At 56.1% G+C, this 25,742-nt stretch overlaps 1 protein-coding gene across 28 annotated transcripts in view; it reads right to left on the reverse strand.

Annotated features, from left to right (window-relative positions):
• The window catches only part of SSBP3 (single stranded DNA binding protein 3), a 157,970-nt gene that overhangs the window by 32,237 nt on the left and 99,991 nt on the right, over positions 1-25,742 (reverse strand). For 21 of the 28 annotated variants that reach the window (XM_069480021.1, XM_069480023.1, XM_069480031.1 and 18 more), the window contains one exon: positions 13,108-13,197. The exons of 6 other annotated variants lie outside the window; for them this stretch is intronic. In XM_069480021.1, coding sequence (XP_069336122.1) covers positions 13,108-13,197 — 90 coding nt within the window. Of the gene's footprint in view, positions 1-11,788; positions 11,792-13,107; positions 13,198-25,742 lie in introns of all 28 variants that reach the window. One more of the 28 variants, XM_069480013.1, reaches the window with a different exon arrangement.

Here is a 25,742-nt window from a genome sequence, read left to right on the forward strand (position 1 = left end):
GGCAGTCAGTCCATCTGGCCACTAGGTTCCCGCACCCTGGGCTGGGTATGTGCTAAGCACTGGAGACACACGAATACGCAGTACTCTGCCCTCCCCTAAAGTGCCCCAGGCTGGCTGGAGAGACCAAGGTGTAACTAATAACGGCAGCACCACTATAATAGAGGCAGGTACCAGGTACGCTGGGGAGTGTAGGGGGCGGTGATCACAGAGCAATCATATTTAGGCAGGACTTGAAGGATAAACAGGCTTCCCCCGGCAGAGAAGAAAAGGAAGGGGGTTCTGGGCAGAGACGACAGCATCTATGCAGCCCACAGGCAGGTGTGGGTGTGGTTCTGGAGGACCTGATGTATAAGACTGTGACCTTGAGGTCGGGAACCACCAGGTGGAGGAGGAAGATACCAACTTTTGGGAGCTCACTCAAGGAAGTGGCGATCACATCTGTACCTTGCTTGGGAATCATACATCCATTCTGTTCCTTTCCAAAGTTGTTTCCACATCCTCTCCCAAGTTGGAAACCCGTTAGATTATTGTGAGTGGCTCTTTCCATCCTACCTCCAGCCCCACTAAGCCACACCCCAGCCCTGCATAGTCAGCTCTCTTTATTTTTTTAATTTTTAAAAAACTCTTTTAAGAGATGGGGTCCCACTATGTCCGCCATGCTGGCCTCCAACTCCTGGGCTCAAAGGATCCTCCCACCTCAGCCTCCTGCGTAGCTGAACTACGGGGGCGCACCACTGTGCCCATCTACCAGCCCCTTTAACGCTGGTGGAGAAGCTGGGAACCCAGCGCCCGGGGAGGGTTTCCAAACCGAATCCCACCCACGTGGGCTTCTGGTAGGATCCGGACGGCACACCTCTGCCTCGCTGCACGGGCTTGGGGGTGAGTCGGGGGGAGAGACGGACCTGGAACCCAGAACCACGCCAGTCCCTTGGGACAGGGGGGCACATGCTGGCCTTGCCAAAGGAACGGAATCCTCTCCCCCAGAAAAGGTTTCCTTTTGCTCTGAAAACGGCTAGTGCTGCACAGATGCCGCCCGCTCCCGCCGCCAGCCTCCACCAGCTCCCGCCAGCGCTCAGGCTCCACTGTTAATCACGACAACACCGCGAAGGTGAGGCGCGTGTTAAAGAGGCACTGCCTCGTCTACCCAGAGAATTCCTGCTCTACTTTCAGCTCTCCAGACACACGTGCACACGGCCTTCCTGCCCTGCCCCTTCACACCTGACACAAAATTCCAAAAAGTCGTGATTCACCGTATCCAGTGAGGAAGGGGGCCCCACAGGGCCCCGGAAACCACAAATCCAGAATGTCCGGAATTCAACCCCATTGTCCGCTGAGCAGAAGAGGGCTGAGAAGGGAACAGAAAGCCTGCCAAGGCTGTCCCTCATTGTCCTGCCACTCCGGGGGAGACTAGGTGGTTTGTGCCTCTTCCTCCTCGAGAAGCTCGGGGAATGGCCTAAGACCTCTTCTTCCTTCCTCTGTGAAGGTGAAGCAACAGGATGGAGCAGGGAAAAGTACCAGGACTCCGGGGAGACACGGGTTGGGGGAGCCTGGCCTGGTCACACAGGCAGGTGCGATGATACCTGGTGACCTCCAGCGGAAACACACGGGGCAGCTCCGCGGTGCTCGTGGAAGAGCCCCAGACTCATGGGGCCCGAAGCCCAGCCTGCGGTTCCCTCTGAAACTCACTCACCTCGCCTAAGAAACGGGGCTGCCCCTCTCCCTGTCTCACAGAGACCCGCAGGACCGAGACACCAAGAGTCACGCGCTTAGTCCAGTGCCCAGAACCACCCCGCTGCAAGGGTGGCTGTGGCCTGGGATCCTCCCCGCCTACGGGATCCTTCGGGGACCTCCCCTTTCTTGGACTCAGCCTTCCTCGTCAGCCCAGCGAGCTACCCCTCCTGCCTACCACACATGGTCCACCCTAACAGGAGCTGGCCAGGGGGCCACAAGCGAGCCCCTCGGGCACCGCCTGACACCGAGTACCTCAGCAAGCTCCCCGGAGTCGTCTGCCCGAGAAGTGGTCCCCTATTTCTTCTGCCCCCAAACCCTGATGCCCCCAGTGACAGGCACACGTTTCTTCTGCTCACCAATACCCCTCCCACGTCCACTCTCACACTGCTGCGTTTACAGGTGGGGAGACTGTGGCCCGGAGAGGTAAAGCCCCTGCCCCAGAACAGACCGTAGGTTTCTAAACTCTTAGACCATTTTCACAACTCCAGACTAAGTTTCACCTTTCAGCTTCTATAACTAATCTAAGGAAGAGGAACTTAATTAGAACCACACGTTGGGCGTATCCTTTTTGACCTGGGGGCAAGGATGGGGCAAGACTTTGTCAGTCTTCTTGAATAAAAATGACCTGAAAGGGAGGAGGCTTCCGGAAGGGGAGGGGAGCATTCTGCCCCCCTCCCCCAGAAGAATCCGCACCGACTGACGGACAGGCAGGGGTCAGGTCTGACAGCCAGCAGCTCTGGCGCCCACCCTGAGGACCAGCAGCTGGTCCAGCAATGGGCGAGGGTGGCAGGCTAGACCACGAAGAGCTCTGAATGTCTTACCAAGAACCAGGACTTTATTCTTCTAATAAAGGGACACCATCGATAGGAAGAATATGTGACAGAGGAGAACGAGCCACCCACCAACCTGTGGTAGCCCAGGGCTGGTGTCTGACACATGGGCTATGAACACCAGGGGCTGCCTTGCGTCCCAACCCTGGGGGCCTTTCTGCAGGGCTAGGCAGAAAGCCATCACCGTGAACCTGTGCCGAGTGAACAAAGGACTCTGGGAAGGAGCCCGGGTGCAGACTTCCCATCAGCCTTGCGTTCTGACCACACTCCCAACTCTCGGGTGCAACGCATGGCTGGGGAAGCAGGTGGGGAAAGCAAACTCCTATTTTACAGGAGGGGAAAGCAAACTCAAATGATACTCAGGTGAAGCCCACTAATGACAACTCAGCTGCACAGGTGGAGACCCAGCTCCCTGAGCCCGAGAGCTGGTCCCCCTCGGGCTCACGTCACTGAGCAGGAACAGAATCCGAGGCTCCCACTCACTCAGCCTGCTGCCCTGCCTCTACCTCCCCGATGGCTCTTGTCGGGTTGGCCAGGGCATGAGGAGTCAAGGTCCAAGGGAGGTAAGTCAGGTGGCAGGATTAAGTGAGCTAACACGTAAAGGGCCAAACAGGGCCTGATGCTTAGTAAGCGCCAAATTTGCCTGTCACACTGCAGGGTTAAGCACTAGGAAGCCAATCAATCTCAGAAATACTCAGAACTCTCCACACGGTAATGCCACTAAGGCTGTGCTGAGCCCCCAAGACCCCCTTCTGGAAAGAGGAGAAAACTCGAGGCAGTGCTTGCTCTTAGGATAAGCTGGCTTCACCCTGGCCTCCAGCAATGAGCAGTCTTGGATACGCCTACGAGGCGATTCCAGCAGCCAACAGGTGTGAGTGCTGACCCGGGACCAGGCGCGTCATTTGGTGGCATCCTCACATCGCCCCAGTTACTAGATGAAGCCACCGAGTCTCAGAGAGGTCCACCGACTTTCTCTAGGCAACCCACATGCCCACCCAGGCTGCATGACCTGAGAGGCTGCCAGGAAGGACGGACTGCCCTCCAAGAGGGTGAGGGAGGTGCAGGACCCAGCGCCTTCCCACCCAGGGCAGAGGGGCCAGATGAGCCAACGGGCACGCCGCAAACTCCGGGCTCAGCTGCCAGGCTTCTAACCACCGACTGGTCAACGACCTTGAAGCCAATCCAGTCACCTCTCAACGGCAACAGTAAACCATTACTGCACATGAACACACATTGCACAGCTCCTCCCGCACAGCCGGGAAACAGCGCCTGAAGAGGCGGAGTGCCTGCCCAGACCACCCTGCCAGGAAGTGGCAAGTGGGCTGTCTTGCTCCCAAGCCCCCAGCGTCTCCCTGAAGCCCAGCGGGGTGCCCTCCCGCTCCCCATGCCTGCACTGCGTATAGGGCTGGGGTGGGGAGCCCAGACTCAGCACAAAGCTGCACTGGTCCCTGTCCACGTCCCCAGTTTCTTTCCCCACCATCCTGGTCTTGAGCAAGACACGGGGGCTTTTCTGGGAGAAAGTTCACAGAACCAGCGGTAGGCCATGGGGGCTTCGATTATTCCAAAGCCTTCCTATGGGGAAGGGGGCGTTTCAGAGAAGTGTGCCTGGGGAGTTACTTTAGGCAGAAAGGGGACAGGAACCCGACCCCACACTGTGGGCCCTGCCCTATCCCTAGCACTCAGACCACAGTGCCTCACGCGGAGCTCCGAGCAGCAGCGGCCTCCGACCCCGGGCCAGGGCCCGGCCCAGACTCTCTAGAAGGGCAGCTTCCTTTCGCCGTGGCGTGATCTCACTCAGGGGGTCCGTCCTGAGCCATGTAATGCCGAGGCGTGTTATTACAGGATTCCGCTGGAATTCTCTTCCTCAAACCTCTTCTGCTACAAGGGCTAAGGAATTTGACCTTTTTTTTTTTTTTTTAAAGGAGAAAAACCTCAGCACAATTTGCTGAGAAAGAGGGTGGGGGCAGGAGCAGAGGAGGGCCTACCCCCCCAGTTAGCTATGAAGAAACAAAACACCACCACCCTCCACCCCCACGGGGCCCCCACCTCCCCAGTGACAGGCAGGAGGCTCTCGTGGGGAAAGGGACAGCCACAGCACCCTGCCAGGAAAGCTGACAGGGTGGCAGAGTGGCTTCCAGGCACACGGAAAAATAATTCAATCCTAAGAAAACCCAAAGTAAAAACGCACAGCCGAAGGGGAAAGGATAAACCAGCCCAAGCGCTTAATAAAGGAGAGGTGCAGGCGGCGACTGACACTATGACATGGATCCCTCCAGCAGCAGACCCACAAACGCCCGGACTCGGGAGGTGGTCTGCAGCTCAGGAGGACGGGCCCAGAGGGGCCGACCAGGTGCAGCCAGAACAGAGCCCAGGCGCCAGGGTCCTCGGGGGCTCTCCCCCTTTCCCGTCCCTCAGAAGGGAGGAGAGGGAAAGCCCCATCCCGGCTTGGAGGCCAGGAGGAGGTGGCGTGCGGCCCAGTTGGGCTCCGCGGCGTGGGGCCAGCTCCGCATTAGGGGGCAGTCGAGGCCCGCGGAGCTGCTGGGTGCTTTGTTACCGAGCAAATCTCCCCGGCACTGACTGCTGATGCATAGCTAACTGGGCGGCAGACATTGATTTATGTTCAACTTTCCATTTCATCAGTGAGAGTTACGGCGCTACATGTGGAGTTCACGTTTTTCGGAGGGGGAGGGAGAGGCGGCTCGAGTGTGCAGACACAAACATGTCCACACGCGTGCACACAGGCATGTGTGCACACAGGCACGCGCGCCAGTCAAGGCCGCAACTTTTTTTCCTTTTCAAGAGGGAGGGCGAGGGGCTGAGCCAGCCGCCGCCGAGGCAGCCTGGCACGTCAGGAGTAACCTTTTGTCCACTGTTGCTAGGAGCCCCGGTGCCGGTCATCTGCCGCTGGGCAGACATTCGGCACCAGGCTGGCTGCTGGGCGGGGCGGGGCCCACGCCTGACCTTTGTGGAGGGGGTGCTGGCAAGAAAAAAGGTTTTCTTCCCTCTCGCCGGCCCAGGCCTCTCCGCACGGGCCAGGTGATCGCAGGGTAGCCCAGGCCCGCAGTGCTTCAGAGGGGCCAGATGAGCAGGCTGGGGCCCAGAGAGGGGAGGATGGCTCCCCAAGGACACACAGGGTTTGGCAGCAGGGCTGGACTCCAACTACGGTGTCCAACTCCCAGGGCAGGGTGCTTCAGGCTGCAGCTGGCTTCAATCACAGTACCCAGAGGAGGGGGCTGCTCTCGTAGCCAAGCCAGTTTGGAACAGGTGGGGGCTGGGGGTGGGGGAGAAGAGCAGTTCCCCACCTCCTCTCTAATCCTTCTCAGCAGGGGTGACCCTGCCTTCTGTCAGTCTGGAGGCAGACAGCAGGGCGGGGGAGCTGGCGGGCAGGGGTGGGGGGGCGGTGTGTGCTTCTGTGCCATGGAGGACCCGGCACATTCCCCCGGCACAGCACCTCACCTGGGTCCTCCTCTCCCACAGGCCGAGCACCTACCAGACAGACTCCCTCTCGCCTCCAGGGAAGCAGGCGGGGCGCTGGGGTCAGAAGGTTGCTCCCCAACAGACAGCAGATCCCACAGCCCCACCCAAGCCTGCCTTCCCAAGCAAGCTGGGCCTCGGTTTCCTTATCTGTACAGCGGGAATGCGATTAGCTCTTGGGCCTACATTATAGGGCCAAATGCAACCACAGACGGGGACACCTTTTCTACTCTGGAGAGTACTTCCACCAGCAGTGACAGAAGGGACCGGACGGACGGTTCCACTTTAGGGCCTGAGAGCACTGGCAGGAGGGCAGGAGGGCCAGGCTGGGCAGCTCCAGGACCACACAATGGGCCCTCTTCGCTCCTGCCCAGTGAAGGGGAGGGTCTCGGCTTCTCACCACCACACCTGTCCTCCGCCCCACCTCCGAGACCTGCCCAGCACTGCCGGTGCAGGCCACAAGCCTGGGTGGGCCTCCTCACATCCACCGAGAGGCCCTCAGTCCCACCCAGTCACCACTCCAGCTCAGGCCACAGCCACCTCCGGAGGGGACCGTAGCCAGACTCCACAACGGCCAGTCTGCCAAGAGCCCGGCCCTCCCAGGCCGCAGATGCTCTTCCCAGGAATCGTGCTGTCCCCTTATTAGGAACCTTCCATGGCTCCCCTCCGTTTTTACGTTAAAGTCCTTCCTGTGTCTATTCCTGGCTCCTCTCAGGCCAGCCCTGCCCACCTCCTGGATCTGTCCCCATGCCTCGGCCGGGCCCCTGCCACCCCAAACTCGCCCTCTCACATCACGTCCGGCACACGCCCTCTCTCGGCTGGCACATGCTCCCCGCCCTGCCCTTCCCCACTCATTGCCAACTGCCTCCTCTTCAGCTTGAATGTCAGCCCCGCGGGGAGGCTTTCCCAGACAGCGCCCAGGCCGGGCGGTTGCTCCCTGTGCCTGCCCCACGGTATTCTGCTGTCAACCCCTCGGTGTGGCAGGGTGCTGTATCCTGCCACTTAGTCACTCCCTGCCTCCTCCACCAGACTGTGAGCCCCTTGAGGACGGGGCCCGAGGCTGCCTCTTGGGTGACTGAGAGGTCCCCGCGCCCTTAGAGACCTCGTCTGACGGATGGGCTAGGGGAAGAACACACGAGCCTGGCCAGATCTCACCGCTGAGGCTCAGCTCCTTCACCTGCACAGCCTGGGCCTCACCACCGTCAAATGGGGATCCTGGCCCAGCCATCAAGCCCTCCCTAGCAGCCCGTTGGAAACCAAAACAAGGTGGTTTAATTCTTCCCAAGGCTTCCCTGTCCCAAACTCGTCCAAGTCAGCACAGAGAAGTCTTTCCTGTTGCAGCGGCTTTCTGGCAGGAGGAATGTCCGCTCGCGCTGCTGCTCCCTGCTTCCCGCTGGACAGGAAGGCAGGAAACGGACAGCACTTGGCCCAGCTCTCAGGAACGGCCCCAGTTACTGCCACAGGCATATTCCCATTTATTGGGCTTTGACCCTCCCTGTTAACACACCACCCACCCCAACGCTCACAGTGCCCTGGGCTCTCTACTTGGCATCCTGCCTCTCCTTGGTTACCACCATTGTCAGGCAGCTCACCACTTCACTGTTAAATTAGCAGATAGTAGATAGAAATGCCTCTCATACAAAGACTCAAACTGGCCTCCCTCTTCCTTTCTCCCAAGGACCTAGGATCTGAAGGGCAAAGGCTCACAGAGGCAGGTCTGAGTATATGCCAGGTTCTTTAACACGTGGCAGAACTTCAGATACTTCGAGACAGTCACCAGAGCCCTCCTGAGGCTGCTTTTCTCCCAGAGAAACCCCAGCTGCCACTGCGGGAGATGGGGAGAGAAGCATTCCCTACAATCTCGACAAGAAAGGTTTAAGGTCCCGGGTGTCTCTCCCCCCCGGATCATTTCTCTGGTTCCTGGGCTATATGCACCATTTGCTCCTTCTCAGCCTCTCCCCCATAACTGACGGGGAGGGTTCTCTGGGGACAGACCTCAACCTCTTTCTAAGGCAGGGGGACTCTGGCCAGCAGGAATGAAGGCTCCCTGGAATGAGGGGATATATCAGTCACTCCCTGCTGTCCCCAGCCATGTTGGAAAGTATCCGGGGTGTTCAGAGCAGGACTGGCTGAATTTTCAGCAAACGGAGTTGGGACCCCTCCCCAGGACTGTCTTTTCCAGAGAAGGGACGGTCTTTAACCCCATGATCTCTGCTGGGTCTCTGTAATGCCAACGTCCATTGTCAACGTGGTCCGCTACTTCCTGAGCACCAGCTGCAGCACCCCCGTCCCTGCCTCCACAGAGCCACTGGAGCAGTCAGAGTAGCTGTCCAGGAACACACATCTGGCCAAGGCACCGTCCAGCCCAGGGTGCTCCACCGGTTTCCTGCTGGTCACTGGGTGAAGCCCACACTTAACAGAGGCCATGAGCAACTGCCTGGCAACCTGTCCAGCCTCACCTCCCACCGAGCACCTGTCAGCCGCCTCATTCTAGACACCGGCTCAGCCAGGGCTGCACTGCCTCCGGGAACCCCTTCCCGATCTCTCATCTTGGCAGGCCGGCCCCTCCTCTGTCCTGCTACGGGGGCTGGGGATGGGTTTACATGCCAGTCTCTCTGGCAGGCTGGCTGCTCCTGCGGGCACACTATGGGTGGTTCGGTTCTGGCCTAGGGCCAAGCCCTGTGCCTTACATGTCAGACATGCCGATGACTGTCACTAACACAGTCCCTTCTCCTTCTGGGATTCCACTTCCACATCCCTAAATGAGAAGCCTGGACTGGATCGGAGTTGGCACATAACTAGGATATGTACTACCACTGACACACGCCCACGTGCCTGGTAGACCTGGCCAATCAGTATCTGTGGAGCCTGGACACAGCTTCAGAATCATTCTCAACACAGTGTTCTGAGCAGCCACCACTAATCAGTCAGAGCTGGCATCTGAATGGAAACTTATTTGCTATTTTTAAGAGAAGACAGTTAGGGTTTCTCTATCTCCCTCCATGCTCTCCCTCCTTTTCGCTTGTTCTCTATTCTCTCTCTACTTCCTCTAGACAACCAGACATGTATCTATCCACATCTGGACTTCTGACTGTGTGAAGAGCACTACATCAGGAACCGGGAAGCCCGGGTGTAGACTCTGATCGCAGCCCGTGGTCGATAACCTTGGGCAAGCCATCACCTCTCCGAGTCTCGCTTTCCCAATCGGCCACGCCTCCTCTGCAGAAACACTGTGGCCAAAATGAAAGCAAGTTGCATGTTTAAAAACACTGCATAACTGAAAACAATTATTGGAATTTAAAAACAAAACAAGAACAAAAACAGTCTGTACCCAATGCTCTGTTCTCCGTGACCCCTGCCCTCCCGTAATTCCCCAGTCCTGGGCTCAGAAATCCTTATTGGACAGTGCCCCTTTAGGACCACCTTAGGGCCAAAGAACGAGGGGACCCACCCAGACCAGTGGGCCTGGCCAAAGCCAAGCCACACTTGCCAGATGTGCAGCCCAAGTGAGTTAAGCTGCGTGAAAAAAACGCCACTGCTTGATTATGTAAAATCCATCTGGATCCAAAGCAGAAAATCAAAGTTGGAAAGGCCCTCAGAGACCATCTGGTCCAGCCTGCTCCATCTACTGCTGAGAAAACTGGGGTCCAGAGATAGGGGGCAACTTGCCCAAGGCCATTCAGTAAGTGCGTGGCCAAGTCCTCGCTGCCCTTCCCTGCTCCAAAACACCAGACCACCACCCCTGCACTCCCCAAGCCGCTTCCTGTCAGACCCTCCCTGGTCAGAATGCTGGACAGCTAGCACTTTGGGGCTGACTGGGCTCCTCTCTCGTAAAGTGAGCAACACACATAAACTCAGTTCAGACGTTTACTGGGTACCTAGTATCTGCCAGGTGCTGTGAATGCCAAGATTAGGGCAGTTGTTTTTGTTTAAACAAGGAACACAGAATTAGAATGCCCTTGGCTAAATTCTACCAAGACCCCAAGAACCCCACACTATTCCTCAACAGGGAGATGTGGTCAGGTCGGTTCCCAGACCACCTCTCTGCCTGCCTTCAACTTGCTCCCAGACACATCTCATGCCACAGGACCAGACAGACACCAACCACCTTGGAAACACGGACACCGAGGAGGAGAAAGCTGGGACTTCTGACCCCAGGAGCGGCCATGAAGACTGGCAGTCAGAGGCCTGAGAAGGGAGTCCCCATGTTGTTTTCTGTGGGGTGGGGATGGAGGGTGGACAGCTGCTCCCTCCACCCATCCTGGAGGCATGCCGGCTTCTAAATTTAGGACCAGCTGAGGGTGAAGTCCTGACCCGAAAACTGGGCTGGCCACTACAGGCCAAGGTCTGGCCAGAACTGGCACAGCCACCCCACCCCAAGCTGACTCCTTGGTGCAAAGTCTTCCTGCAGCACAGCTGCCTACCCAGGCCCCAGCCAAGCAGGGGAAGAAGTGCAATCGTTGGCAGCAGATAAAACCCTCGATACCATCTCTATTTCCCTTCTAATATCAGAGTGGCCGCCTGCAAGATGAACGAGGGGCAGGGCCGGCAATCAATAGCTAATATTCCTGTTGTGAGCCGGCCTGCTCCGGAAATGGGCAGCCACTACCTCCTTCCAGAGAGATACCCTTTCCCCTTGGCAGTGACCCAGCCCGAGAGGTTCAGCATCATGGCCAGGAAGAGCCAGGCCCAGTACCTGGCCTAGCCCACCCCTCTCATCTGACAGATGGGGAGATGATGCCAGGGAGCAGGAGGAAAGAGACCGAGGAAGCACACAGGCCAAGACACTCTGATCCCTGCTGCGTGACCCAGCCAGCTCTTGACAATTCACCCTGGTCAGGGAATAGAGATGACCTCAAGTCAAGAGGGTCCAAAAGTCACCTCTATTTGACAGTGGCTGGTGGTGGCTAAATAAGGACAAGAATCGGTCTGGGCTTTCTGACCACACACCCCCAAACGTCACAGCTCAGGAGGGCCCAAGAAGTATGTCTGGAATTAGGCCTTAACCAAGGACGATTATACCAAAGCAGTAAACTGGTAGCTGCCCACATATCAGGCAGACCTCAGCCTTATCCTAGACTCAGGCCAAAATTAAGACAAAGGCCTATTTTAAAAAATACAACCTCTTCCCCCTTAGTGGCCTGCACTGGACACCCTGATGCCAGCAAGCAGCCTCAATTAGGATGCACACAGGTGGAGCATGGCACCCACGTGGGCCACGTCTACCCAGCGGGGAAGCCACACCTGCACTGCATCAAGGGCGTCCAGGTGTGTGGGCCTGGGAAAGAATTCCCAAAGGGACAGACTGCCAGTGGGAAAGGCCACTGGATGGGTGCAGAAACATCATCTGCAGTGGCCAGGAGGACGGCTGCCCCTGGGGTGGACAATGCTCCCACACAGCAGCCCCTTGGGTTTTCCCTCTCTGGGGAGGGCGACAGCCCACCCAGCTCCAGCTCCTTGGGTTGTGTTCACGGGTTTTCCAGGGATTTTAAGGTCTCATTGTCTCAACCCCTCCCCTCTTCAACATGTCTGTGGCCTGACCCCAAGCTGAGACCCTGGCAACGCCTGGTCTGGTCTGAGCTGGAGTCTCCCACACCAATTTCTGAAGTTGCACCCACCTCCTTCCCCTTGGACAAGGCCCCACCTTGGGCAGCGTGCTGGGAATGCACACAGATCCACGTGAGGCCACCAGACGCCCTGAACCGCCACCCTGCGTCCCTCTCTCTCCTCCCACTACCATCTTGGCGAGCGACTTGCTGCTTCTGTTTTGGGTGGACACCCAAATTTCACTGATGCCCTTGGCTGGTGAGCAGTGTGTCCTGGCCACCCTCTCCCAAGAGTTAACATCAACCAAGATACAAAAGCTTGCAAAGCAGAAGTGTCTTCCAGGTCATCTCCCACCCAGGGAAACCCCTTTAACATCCCTAAGGGCCACCTGTCACGTCTTTGCTCAGATGCCTCCAGCACCAGGGACCCTGCCTCACTGTTGGACACGCACGGGTGCTAAATTTGGCCTTTGTCAGCAAAAATATCCTTGGACTTTGCCTCACTGGGGTCCCAGTTCTGAATTCTTGGGCTTCACGGAGGAAATCTCTGCCTCCTTTTCTACAGCACAGCGCTTTCCACATTCTTTTCTGAGAGTGCCAACCTTTCAGAGGGTATAGGGAACTTGGGCAGATTCTCAAACTCAGCTGCAGACAGGCTTGAAAGAATGAGAGATGCTACATTGAAGAGCTTCATCACAGAAGCTCCTTACAGCCGGGCACACCGATACCTACGACAGCGTTTCTCAGTCTAGATTGGGCTAAAATCCCATGAGGTGCCAGGAGGAGAAGGTAGGGATGGAGGAGGAGGCGCAGAAGGGGTGGGAGCCGCACCCAAGCGGGCAAAACAGAGAGCCCGATTTCACACACACACACCAGAAAAAGCCAAACAAGGTGTCTCTTGGAGAAGGCCAGGCGCTCACCCCACGTGGGACCTGTTCCTGCCTGTGGCGGGCAGAGCGCGGGCACAGATGCTTGTGGGACGCCGTCTGTGATCACACTCGGAAAAAATCAAGTGGTTAACCAGAGGGAAAGGATTCCGACACCGGCCAGCACGGTGGGTTTTTTGTTTTGTTAAGATTACGCCTAAGGTTTGTAGTTTGGACAGGCAAAGTAAACAATGACAATGACAGCAGCAACAAAACAGAAACAAAGAACAGTTCACTTAATTTTTAAAAAAGGCTTTTGTTAAAAGAAAGCTCCACACTGGCTTGGAAGCAGCTCTCACCGCCTCCTGGCCAGAGGCAAACCACACCGCGCTTCACACCAGACTGCTGGGTGAAGCTGCACACTCCAGCCGCGGCGCGGGGTGGCGCGGGGCGGTCTACTTGCCCATCTCTCTTCTCCCTGCTCAGCTGAGAGGGAGCGGAGAAGGGCTGGAGAGGGCATGGGACGGAAGGGTTTGAACCAGCCTGAAGCAACTGTATTTAGACCATGGCAAACTGAGCTACTTACTTCTCTCCCCGTCCCTCCCACTGGCCCAGGGCCTGGGCCTGAGTGCACACGAGACCCAGGGGCCCAGCACGTACCTGAAAGAAACCCGGAGGGATGGGGCCTCCCGGCATCCCATCGTTGGGGGGAATGTTGCCAAGCACGGGGCTCGGGGCAGCTGCTGCACTCTGTGGAGACAGGAAGGTGAGGGGTGAGTAGCCAAACCCACAGCCAGAGACACAGAGTTCCGACCCCTGCCCCTTGCTCTGTCTACCCACGTCCCCCAGGGACCCTCCTCAAAGGCCACCTCCTCCTCAGAGCCCTCCTAGCATCCCAGCTAAGTGTCATCTCGCTGCTGACAAGACACAGGTATAGGTTTAAAATTCAGACCCCTGGACTCGATTGATTCCCAGGTGTGCCACTCCCTGGGCAAGCGGTGAACGCTGAGCCTTCCTTTCCTCATCTCTACAATGGGGGCACAAAGTCCACCCCTTAGGGAGGCTGTGACAATGGCACAAGGGAAGTGCTGAAGGCACCTTCCGTGGTGCAGAGCGGGGACAGTGGCCAACGTGCAGTGGCTACTACTGGCACTATGCAGCCAGGCCTTACCCACCAGGCTGCGCTGAGAAGCTCTTGGCGGGTAGGTGGGTGATTTGTAAATTTCTGTGCCCTCTCCAAGTGGCTGGCATGCCGCACAGAGCACAAGATTAATAAATACCCATGACTCAATGAATAAATGGACAGACAGCTGGGAGACTTGACTGGAAAGAGTGAAGGAGGGCAGGGTGTCTTCTAGGCCCCGCAGGGTCTCAGGTGCCTCTTAAAAATAGAGGGGCTAGACAATGGGGGGCCGGGGGGAGCTGTTGTTACTATTCTCTTTAAATGCTGCTATTCTGGCACTTCCCTGGTGCATCTTGCCTCAACAAATGCCTCCCAGGGGTGAGCGGACACTGTTCTCCCCAGCCTGGCCTCCTTCCAAAAACACTGGGGTCCAACCTGTTCATGTGGTCGGCATGTCTGTGCCTGGCCCTGCGCTCACGCAGGCAGGGGTGAGGCTGAGAAGCCCGGGCCCCAGCCCTGAGGACGCCACAGGCCTGACAGTCCTACCTGGGCCTGTTCCCTGCTCCTCCCCACTGGTTCTAAACCTCCAGGCGCTCCTCCTACAAGAAGCCCACCTCCAACCTCGGTGGTCCCCAAACCCCTCCATGACCAAGAACGTGACACTTAACCATCAATCATCTCCCAGGGTTCTGACTGGTGGGGACAGGAGTGAGCCCCTCAGGGTCAGGAAACAGAGCGCCTCTTTTTCTCTTATAAACACGGCCTCCCATCACCACCTTGGAGAAGTCACTCCTCCTTCCCTTTCTTCAGCCATAAAATAGGAACCAGAACCCCTAACGTCCAACTTTGATGGAAGGAAATGCCTGCGATAAAATGAACAAATAAGCCTGGGAACAAATGCACCTGGCTTTAAGCACTGTCACCTGTACTAGTAAGTGGACGACTGCAGGCAAGCCACTTGGACCTTCTGAATCTGTTTCCCACAAAAAGTGGGATGGCTGTTGTCGCACCTTCTCGCCACGGCTGTGGAGGATTAAGTGATGGGGTGGGCTATTTTGTAAGCTGGAAAGCTCTGTGAACCCGGGCATGCCGTGGGACTCTGGCAGACCCCAGGTGAAGAGAATAGGGGAGCCACAGGTCACTGTTCAAAATGACTCCGCCTACAGAACACCAGCCCTCGCTGTAACCATCCTATAATGTGTTCACAAGCTTCAAGCATCTCCAAAAATTAGGGCTGCAGGTCTCCCTACCCCCAGGCCCGAGGCCACAGGCCGCTCAGGAGACGAGGACACCAGGGCCCCGGCCTCAGCCCACCCTACAGGTGCCTGCGTTACTGTCTCTCTGTGGTTGGTGGTTCTGTGAAAATGCAACTTTCGGTGATTAATAGCCACGATTACTCCTCAGCGGCAGGAGCAAAAAACTTTTTTTGAAATGGGGTGAGGTCAGCACCCACCTATATTTTCTTCAGGTTCTTTCAGAGACTGGTGTTACGTTTAACTCTTTGATCCTTCAGAGATGTATCACTACTTAACCAATTTAATAAGACCCATCAAACCAGTGTTTGCTAATTGGGCAGCTGGTATTTCTTTGGCATTTGGTACGCTGACTCACCTTTTGGATCACGACCTTTTGAAATGGTTCGCACTGGCCATTTACAGATCGGATTGTATGGTAAAACATTCAGGTCATTTGTTATTTGAGTATTTGACTTTTTATATATTGAGGATATAGGATAAGGATATGTTATGATTTTTTTTAAAAAAGACAGACCTTCAAACAACAGCTTAAACCTGTGAGTGTTCCACTGTATTACCTACGAGGCTCCTTCACTGTCAGATGTCCCTTCCTACGAGACCAGGGCTGACTCAATGGTTCTAGGAACTGGGGCCGGGTGGGTGGTCAACAGTTCTTTGAATGCAATGGCCAAGGCAGCCACGGTTCTAGTAAATGGACGGTGTAATTCTCTGAAATCTGGGGTGAAAGCTGGAGTTTTGCTGTCCTCCAGTGAAGGCGGACAACAAAGGCAGGCCATGTTAGCAGTGACTAAGGGGCAGGAAACTGAAGATGCTTGTGTCATTTAAAGCCTGCTCCAGCAGCAAAATTCAGTAGCGCTGCAGTGCTTAAATTTGTGCCTTGCATTTGTGACAGTTATTGCTGTTCCCCTTTGACTATAAAGCGAACATGTGCTTGCAACAGAGAACTTTTGAAAGGGCAGAGAAGTATGAAGAAGAAAAGGAAAGGCAACAACTGGTGTTAGAGAGTGACAAAAGGGTTAAGTGGTTGTGGGGGGTGGGGGAGGGGGTGCTCAGAAATAACTTGCTCACAAAACCAGAGCCAAGGGACCTCCCATTGCCACCTATCAACATGCGGACCCCTCCCCACAGCCTCACACACCCAGCAGCAGGGGCTGCTCCACCCAACTCCAAGACCCAGCACAATGAGAGGCATACAGCAGGTGTTCAATAAATGATTACTATTTGTATTATTCAAAGACCTACTCAAACTTGACCATCTGGACCTTTCCGGATTGCTAGGAATCAGCCTCTCCCTGCGGTTTCCAATTTTGTGAGTAAGAGTTCCATTAAGGCACTCAGCAAAGCATCTCATGCGAGTTTTCTCTCAAAACACAAAACCCAAACCCAAAGCCCTGACATTCATGGAGGCCCACAGCACGCTGGGGCCGCAGGGGATGCACGGGATAGAACTCCCCCACCAGATTCAGGGAGGAAAGAACCCTGGATTCAGAAGTCAGAGCCCTTACGCAAGGACTCAGGTCCTAGCTGGGAGCCCATGGACAAGCCCCTTCTTGCCGTAGGACTCAGTTTCCCCATGTGTCCAATGACGGATGGGGTGAGAGGAGATGACCACTAAGGCCCTTCTGCCAAGCTGCTCTCCCCCGCCCAGCCCACACACCCAGGGCAGCGGGGACTGCAAACAGCCGCCCCTGCAGGAACAGAACTGCAGTCCTCTTTCCAGGGGCCCCTGAATTTTAACTCTTCTCTGTTCGCTACAGAACATGTAGAGATCCAAGATTAAAAACTACCCAGAGACCTACTTGTTATCTGAGCCTGCAGATAACAGCGGCTGACATTTGGGCTCTAACGCCCAGGCCTTCACTGCCAACATTTACCCACACGTGCCCGCACACACACACATGCAGACTCAAGAAAGCAGACTCAACTGGGCGGGCATGCAGTTTGGTAACTTGCACTTTTAAAAGAAAGTAACTACAAATTCTTTTCTAAGCAGAAAATAGGCCCTGCACAGGGCGATGTGGCCCACTCCAGCCAGCTGCCTCCTCTGGTCAATTTGTAAAGCCTGTGGTGCCTTCAGGGGAGATGCCTCAAGTCCCCAGTTCCCAGCCAGGGAGACCTGAGAGGAGGAGTGTTTCCAGAACTTCCTCTCTAAAGAGCAGGGTTTCTTTACGATCCCGGGATGGGTACCCAGGCACCGGCCTCGGGGGTTCCCTGCAGTGCCTCTGCCCCATCTGTGTGCTCCAATGGGACAGACACGTGCCGCTGCAACCAGACACCCTTGCTGTCCAAATCTGTGTGGCTTTCTATAAGGAGGGGATACCAGGACACGTCACCACCAGCTCCACCCCGGGTCAGTGATATTCCCCCCCTACCCTCCAGGGTGGAGAAGCGAGATTCAAACCTAGAGCCTCCGAATCTGAGCAACTAGGGAGAGCCTCGGAAGCCAGGCTAAGGAATTCAGACTTTCCACTCTGAGCAGTGGGGAGGATTTCTAAGCAGAAGGGTGACCTGTGACCTCTGAGAACCCCATTTGCCCCACCTCACCCCATGCCAAGCATGCCAATGCGCCACTGACAAACCCCAGCACCACCAGAGCAGCCGAGAGGCACGGAGCAAGCGGACATAAGCAAGCGGCCTCTCATCTCTCCTGGGGGGAGGAGCAGCGCGCAGCAGGCAACAGTGTCCACACTTCCTTCCAGGAGCAAGGGTGCAGGGACACTCCCCACGAGATACTATCCTCTGGCCTCCCAAGAACCCCGTTGTCCTCACTCACAAACTGGCATGGGATTCCTCCCCCCACCCATTTTTACTCTCTTTTAAAAATAGTTCTAGGCACACGAAGCTCCTGGAAAACTGAATAAAAACAAACACTCAGAGTAAACTGTGGGACTCCTGCCAGGTCAGCTACGCCCTCCTGACTGATTTACAAGGCTGCAAAATGGTACTTTTTTCTGCAAACCCCCTCCCTCTGCGCCCCGCCCTAATGCTCGGGCCTTGGTGTGCAGCAGTGGGGGCCACATGCAGAACCACTGAAGTGCAGCCTTCTTTGACTGAATTCAGCTCAATGCAGGCCACGTGGCCCGGAGCCCAAGACACCAGGGGGTGCAGAGCATGTGCTGAGGATGTGGCCATGTGCGCCAGGCTGGGAAATGGAGGTCACTTAGAGGAGCTCTGCACATTCCTGTGATGACTACAGCGAGTGAGACAGGAAGCCTCTGAGTAATGCACGCCTGACATCCCAGGGAGGAAGGATGCTTGCGCTGGTATCAACAAGACGGAGCTTCAGTATTCTGCGTATGGAGTGATCTGGGTCCCTCTGGGGCCAGGTTTCCCAGAGGGAATTTTAGCAGCATCAACACACTGAAGAGGTAGATGCAGGAATGAGGGGAGGTCACATCACCCAGATGGAAAGGCCAAGACAGACACAGGTGGGTCCAAAGGAGGACAGGGGACAGAAAAAGAAGGCTCTCGGTTTTATGCACAGGCCACAGAACAGAGTCAGTTTTGGAAAACGGGGCTGTAATTCTGCAGCTTAGAGAAAACACAGACCTGTTGCTACATGAACAGACATTATCAGCTGGCGTTAAAAATAGGTTCGGATGACACATGGGAGTGACACCGGGTCCCTGCCATCAAATAGCCAGGGGGCTGTCACACGGGAGGAGGGAAGGACGTGCCTCCTGCACTGAGAGATGGCCCTGGGTCCAACCGTAGATGCCCCGAGCTACAAAAAGCTTCTCTGATGCGAGTATCAGATCGGAGGTGGTGGTCTGTGATAATCTGGGGTCACTCACAGTCGTGACATGGCAAAACCCGTGTTAAAGGGGGACTGCCACATTACCCACCACCGCCTGGTGTTTCCTGGGGATTATTGTGAGAGAAGAGCTCTGGACTGAGGGTCCCAAGACCAGGATTCCAGCGCTGGCTGCAAAACACCTACTGTGCGACCTGGGTCAGCCTTCCTGTCCCCAACAAAGTTCCCATAGAGGCAGCTGAGGTCCCGCTGCTCCACTGACACAGTGGGTATCACGCTGAGCTCTTCAGCCAAGGAACCTGGAAAGGGGCCATGTGTAGACGACAAAAGCCCCAACCTGCCACAGCAGGCCATCAGGCCCAAATAAGGCCGGTCCTGGTACCTGAGCTTCTTTCACTAAATCCAGCTCACTTGTGTCCCCTGGGTGAGAGGATTAACCCAGGAATGCAGAAGGGGCTGGAGAAGCAACTGCCTTTCACTCTGATGCCATAAGCCAGGGGAGAGGGAAGAAGGGAAGTATTTGCTCCCCCAGCATCCCTGGGAAGATGCTGTTTGTGCCTTACTGGTAAGGAAACTGAGGCACAGAGAGAGGCACTACCTTAAGGTCACGCAGCTAATAAGTGGCTCTAACGTTAGTCCCTCTGTCCCTCCACCAGGATCCTGGGTTCAAGAAACCCAAGTAACATTCCCCTCCCATCAACCCTTGCAGTTCCCAGGAAAAGTCCTGTGTGCTTTGACTTATGAAAAGAAACAGTAGACAAATCATTAAAAACGTAAGAGACGCACGATTCATTTTCTGTGTCTGAGATTATCTACATGTTTTGCTCTTCCCCGAGTAGGGTGACCCTCTAACTCCGCCCTTCCTGACCAATATTCCAACGAGATGGCATCCGCCAAAGGGTAGAGGTGTGTGTGCACGTGCATGTGAGCGTGTCAAGGAACGTGAGGTCCCAGTGAAGAGTCTGTTGGATCTAACTGGCAAACCCCCCTGGGACGAGGAGGAGAAACGAGGGAGGTGGGGAGCTGCAGGAAGGTTACAAGTGCTTCCCGCACACGGCTGCATCGGTGAACACTTGCTCCTGGGGCCGCCCGGACTGCACTGAGCCCGTGGGTCAGGAGATGGCAGGGCGTGGGTCTGCCCTGAGGGTCTGGATGAAATGAGTTGCAGTGACAGAGAACTGAGGGACAAGGGACAGTGCTCTGGGCGGACGCTGCGAGACAGGGATTAGGGGGATCAGGGAGGCTTTATGGGAGAGGTAGCACTCAAGCCAGGGCCTTAAAGGATGCAGGACTCGAAGATGCAGGAGGTGATATGGGGGTGAGAGATTATTGCTGTCATCTTAACGCTGCTGGGGCACGGGGCCTCCTGACAGCCTCTCCTTCAGAGCACAAATCCCTCCAGGACTCTACCCGCCCCGTGTCACTCCATGTCCGGGGGCGGGGGGAGTGGGGGGTGGGGTTTGCTCACCGTCTCAGTGGGAGGAGGGCTCGCCCAAGGCGGTCACTTCTGACGTGGCTCACTGTGCGGCTCATGCAGTCTCTCCCCCAGCTCCTCCCAACAGCCCTACGGTCACTACGGGAAAGCAGAGGCTCCGAGAGTAAAGGGACTTGTCCAAGGTCACAGGGCTCAGAACGGACAGAACTAGAAGTCACGCTCAGATCTGCCAAAACCACAGCCCCAGCTTCTCTGATGCCAGTTTCAGACTCGACACTTAAAGGTGGGCCCCTGAGAACAGAGGGGTGAGGGTTCAGGGCCCAGCCCTTGCACTCGCCAGGAGCCAGGGCACTCGGGTACCTCGCTGTACCTCTCGGAGCCCCTCATCATCATCTGTAAAGGAGGGGAGCCCCCTACACTCGGTGGCGGCTCAGGCCAAGACAGGTGCTCGGCAAATGGCAGCCCTGAGCCAGGGACCCCAGTGCCAGGCAGGCGACTGACACGCTGCCTTTTTATGACTCCCTGAACAGGCCAAGCTGGGTGGCGGGGGTCGGGGAGACAAAAGGAGGGTCCGAGCTACAGGAAGGCAAGGTCTTTAGCTCGACAGAGGCCACTCTTCTGAGAAGTGGCCTCTCTCTTCTCAGTGGCCACCTTGTAAAAATACTATTGCCTTTTTGAAAAATGAAAGGCAGGCACCCTGGTCAGAACATCCCCCTCCCCCCAGAAGACGACCTGGCTTCCCTGTGCAGAGAAGGCCGGGGCCACCACACCACTGGGCCCTGCCCAGCCACCCTGCGAAGCACCAGCTTCTTCTGGGAACTGGAACAAAGGGCAGCGTTGGGTAAGAGGTGGGGCCCCATGTCATTAATACCTGGTTATACCGTGGATCCCAGCCAGGGCACCATCCTCCATGTGCAAACACCTCCCCGGCGGGGCTGCACAGCACAGGGCGTGGGTCCTAGGCGTGTACACGCACGACAAGGGGGATTGAGGGCTACTGGTCCCCCCTTAGATGAACACTGCCGGGCGGATCAACAGCTATTTGCACAGTGCTGATTTCTTCTTAAAGAGAAATGAGCTTGAGGCCCTGGTTTACACCATTAGCAAGACACACACACACCCCACTGTCTTAAAGGAGCTACTTACAACCACAAACATGTCATAGTAGGCCAGTGACAGCTCCTTAACAGGAACACTGGCAGTTGTTTCTGCAAAGTAGAAAATTCCCTGGCGTGGACCCGCACACACGCTCAGTTCCAATGACAACTTAATCCTGCCAGGACCGAGGTGTGCAGAGAACAGAAAACCACCCGCTTCTAGAAACTTTTTTTTTTTTTTTTTTTAGTTTAAAAGAAACCATTAAAGGCAGGGCCCTCAGAACATCTTTCAAGGATGGGAACTCACACTTTCCTCGGCTGGTATCAAATTTAGTGGGGACAGAGTCACATTTCCTCACCTTGTCCTCTGCTGTGACGGGATGAATGTGCACAGAATGCCAAGTTCATCGGGGTTTCCCGATATCAAAGCTGGGCAAGTTTACACTTGCCGGGAAAGGGGCGCATAATTCAAACCCAACACCGCCTCTTACGTGGAAATGACAGCCAGGAGTCCCCAACCTCTCTTGCCAGGCCAGGAGGGAAGCCGTGAGTGACAGAGTGCCGTGGTCTGCGCAGCCATCCCGGCGCATGGCTGCCACACAGGCTCGGCGCTGAGCAGATGCCGCCTAAGCCTTTAAAGCGCGCACTAATTGCGCTAATTTAGCTAACAGTCTCTGTTTCGTCCCCCACCCGAGTCAACCAGCGTCCTTTGGTACTGCTGGAGAGATGCAAGCTGTTGGCTTTAGTGTTATTTTGTCAGCCATTAAACGATTCATCGGAGTCATTAATTGATTTATTACTGCTGCCTGCTCAGAGGGTTGAGCAAATAAAGAATGATGTAGGTCACAATGCAAAGGAAATTGGACCAAACAACGCCACAAGGAGCTGGGCACTTATAGTGTCTGCTGCTGTCCACTTGGGCAGCCCTCCACGCCCGGCTGCCAGGTGGGGAACAGCGTAGACGGCTCTCCTGCCTGAAATCCAGGTGCCAGCCTGCATCCTGTTAAGGCACTGGTGGCTGCCAAAGATGTGGAAGGTGGGAAACCTTGTCCGGAGCCGTTGGAAGCCAGCTCCGGGACCCCTGCCAGGTAAGGTCACCAGCAACTGAGTACGAGGGGAGAAAAGCCTACACTGACCCCTCTACAAAACAAGCAGGTGCTGAGTAGCCAGTGAGAGGCCCCCAGCCAAGGCTCTGCTCCCCTGGAGGTGACATGCTCCAGTCCGGCCCTCTCCTGCCCCCAGCACTGCAGAAGGGAGTGAGGGGACAGGAACAGCTGACCCGTTAACAGGTGCTCCTAATGCCTTTTACGTAGTCATCTCTGGTCCTCTCCACAGTCCTAGGGGTAGGAGGCATTGTCTCCCCTAAGTACAGAGAAGAACACTGACGCTCAGAGAGCTGACCAGCCCACGGCTGCATGGCAGGCCAGGAAGTGACCGTCCCAGGATTCACATCCAGGTCTACCTGGCTTCAAAGTCCACATCACTTCCCCTCCACCAAAGTCTTCAGACCAACCCCAAAGGGGCCTACGGCTGAGCCTTAGTGCAAACCCTGAGAGAAACCAGCTAGGCGACCGAGGGCAACCCAACCACTTCCCCTCTCGGAGCCCCAGGTGCCTCATTTATACAATGACAGGGTTAAGGTGGGCAAGCCCCGAGGCCACACGGAGGGATGAGGTTCCAGGGCGCAGTCCTTTCTACCTCCCCGGCTGCCCTGGTCCACTGCAACAGGTCATGCTCCTGCCCCCGGGACGCTCCTATGTTGTGCTTCTGTGTCACGGGCGAGCCCTCCCCAGGCCCTGCACCAGCAGCAGACCCAGAAAAAGTCTGCTGTGCTCAGTTAGACCAGAGTGAATGTTAACACCTCCAAGAGGAGGATCCCCAGGGTCATGGATTCTGTGTGCGTATGTACATGCGTCTGTCTGTCCCTGGGGCAGGAAGGGTAATAGCTCTGGTACCCAGTGTCCCTAGGAACCAAACAGCCATTCTGGATGGCTCAAGTTCTGGCATCACGGCTATCAGCTCCTTCAAGAGGCAGCACACTCCCACCCCACTCAGCAGCCTTCTAGAACACAGCCCACCCTGGCAAGCTTTCAGAAGGGGCTCGTGGAGGGTAGTGACTGGTCGGTTTGCTCCAAAAGTGATGCGGCGGGGGTGGCGGGGGTAGGGCTGGGGATCAGGCACCCACCAAGAGCCAGTCTGAGTCTGACCCTGACGTAGCCCCTTGAGGTCTGGCGGGAGCCACAGGGCAAGGTGGGGCCACCGCTTCAGAGCTCACGACATGTATTTGTTGGGTGTCTACCAGGTACACAAGGCAAGGCTTTCTTGATAGCATCCTCCAAGCTGGGGCCAGAGCATCTAAGAACACACATATCTTTCAGGACCCCAGGGAGAAAGCTGCTGAAGGGCTGGGGCCAGGAGCCCGGACTGGAAGGGCTGGAGGCAAGCTGGCCGGTCAGCGGCTTCTGGAGGGACATGGGAGTTTATCCACTGAGAACCCCGGCCCAGGCTCTGCTTCCGGAACAGACAGGATCCCCACAGAGGCGGTCCAACCCCACTCCTCCATCAAGCACTACGGTTTGAAAGCACAAGGGAAAGCAGACTACTGAAGCCTATTCGAAAATGCGTCGCCTACTCTTACTATGTGTGGTCCTCAGCACCTACTCTTACTATGTGTGGTCCTCAGCACCGGCTTACGGGGGCCCTTCCCTCCCACATATTCAGTGATAAATAGGCCCAGCCACCTTGGCACAGGCTGGTCCCTCTCTCTGGAACACTGTCCTCTACTCAGGTCTGGGTGATACCCTGTGTCCTTTATGTGTTCCTCATCACAGCACTTGTCACACGTGACTGTTAATTCCTTATTAAATTAGCCAGCTGTCTTCCAGGAATGGGGACCAGGATGGTGTGCACAGCACAGAGAAGATGCTGGCTCAGTAAGTATTTTTTGGAAGAATAAAACTCTTGCAGAAATGCCGCTTTTCAGGAGAAGTCACCATGTCTACAAGATCAAACTCCAAGACTAGTTATCTCAGTCACCTTCTATTAACTTACCATTTGGCTATATCCAAATAACTAGTCCCTTCACTCCAAGAAACACGACGACCACCACCACACACACACATACACACTCTGCCCATGCCTGTCTCAGGACACACCGTTCCCTCTGTCTGCAAAAGCCCAGCTTTGGGTGCTCAGAAAACCTGGATGCTGGTGCTGCTCGGCCCTTGCTGGCAAATGGCTTGGGCAGCCCACGTCTCCCGAGTCACCGGTCACATCAGTAAAATGGGAATCATCAATGTATCCCTGGCCCAAGACAACTGGGAAGACAGCCTCGGCTACTGTCTGGGGAAAGCATTCGTGGTTCCAAGAAGGGACATTGGTGATGAGCGGGATCAGGGTGGCCTCACGAAGCTGAGCTCCTGCTGCTATTCCCGCTGTGGAAGGAGTTGAGACAGGGCCGGTGGGCTGGGTGCAGGAAGGGGTTCCAGTGGCCTCTGTGGGTCGCTGAGGTAGAGCTGCCTCTCCCAGCCTTCTCGGCCCAACCTCCCTCCCGTCTCCGCAACAAAGCCTGCCATTTATCCTGACAGGTTGGATGCCCTGCCTCTCTGAAGACGGACGTCTGCTCAACTGGCCCAAGCAGTCACTTTCCCCACAGGCCTCTGAAAGGGGCCGAGAGAACCTGCCTGCTACCTGGGGGGCCCGGGGACGGCAGACGGGCAGGGCCTGCTCCTGGGCCTAGGTGGAAGCAGAGGAGGACAGCAGGCAAAGGTCCTACCCTGAGACACCTTTATCCACCTCCCAGAAATGCATCTAACAGGGACAGGATCCTCTGCCAACCTGGGGGCTGTCCTTCACAGCTGGACCCTCCAAGCTGCAGATTTATAGGGAACATGGTTCTGGGAATCAGCGATGGACCACAGAGCAGGCCCTGAGCTCGCTCAGGAGGAAGGCACCGTCCTCGTCCTCCCCTCCTTTCTCAGCACCTCACTTGATAGGAGAGGAAACCTGAGAGAGGCAGAGACCAGGCTCTCTGCAGCCCTCAGGGGGCTCTGGCCATAGCCCTGCACTGTCCCACCCCTATGCTTACTATGTCCTGGGAACAACTGCAGCCACTCCCTCAACAGTCCCCTGTCCTCCCTCCATCCCTTTCCATTTATCTACATATAGAATTCCTAGTCATCCATCAATGCCCAGCTCAAACACCCCTGCTTCCCAGTCATGAGCTACAACTCCATACTAGAAGATACCAGTTCCCGACTGTGTCCCTTTCATGAGACACCAACGTAACACGCACCACCAACGGGCTGCTTCCTAACCGAGGGCTGCGGTGAAGCAGACAGAGCACTGGCTTTAGGGCAGGAGCCTCAGCTCCCTGGATAATTCCGACAGGGAGGCAGCTCACCCCGGACTGGAGACGTGCCCCGTGTAATACAGGACAGTCTCTCTCTTGGGGTTGGCATGAGAGTTAAAGAAAATAAAGAGGTAACGAGAGGGCTGTGATCTCATCTCCCCCTCTCTTCTCTTCCTCCCATTCCAACCTCCCTCTTGTCTCATACCGTGAGCCACAGGAACACAGGCTGGTCCCTGGCCTTTGCACATGTCATCCCCTCCATCCGGAATGCCCACCTTC

Source organism: Eulemur rufifrons, chromosome 8, assembly GCF_041146395.1.
Source record: "Eulemur rufifrons isolate Redbay chromosome 8, OSU_ERuf_1, whole genome shotgun sequence".
NCBI lineage: Eukaryota > Metazoa > Chordata > Mammalia > Primates > Lemuridae > Eulemur > Eulemur rufifrons.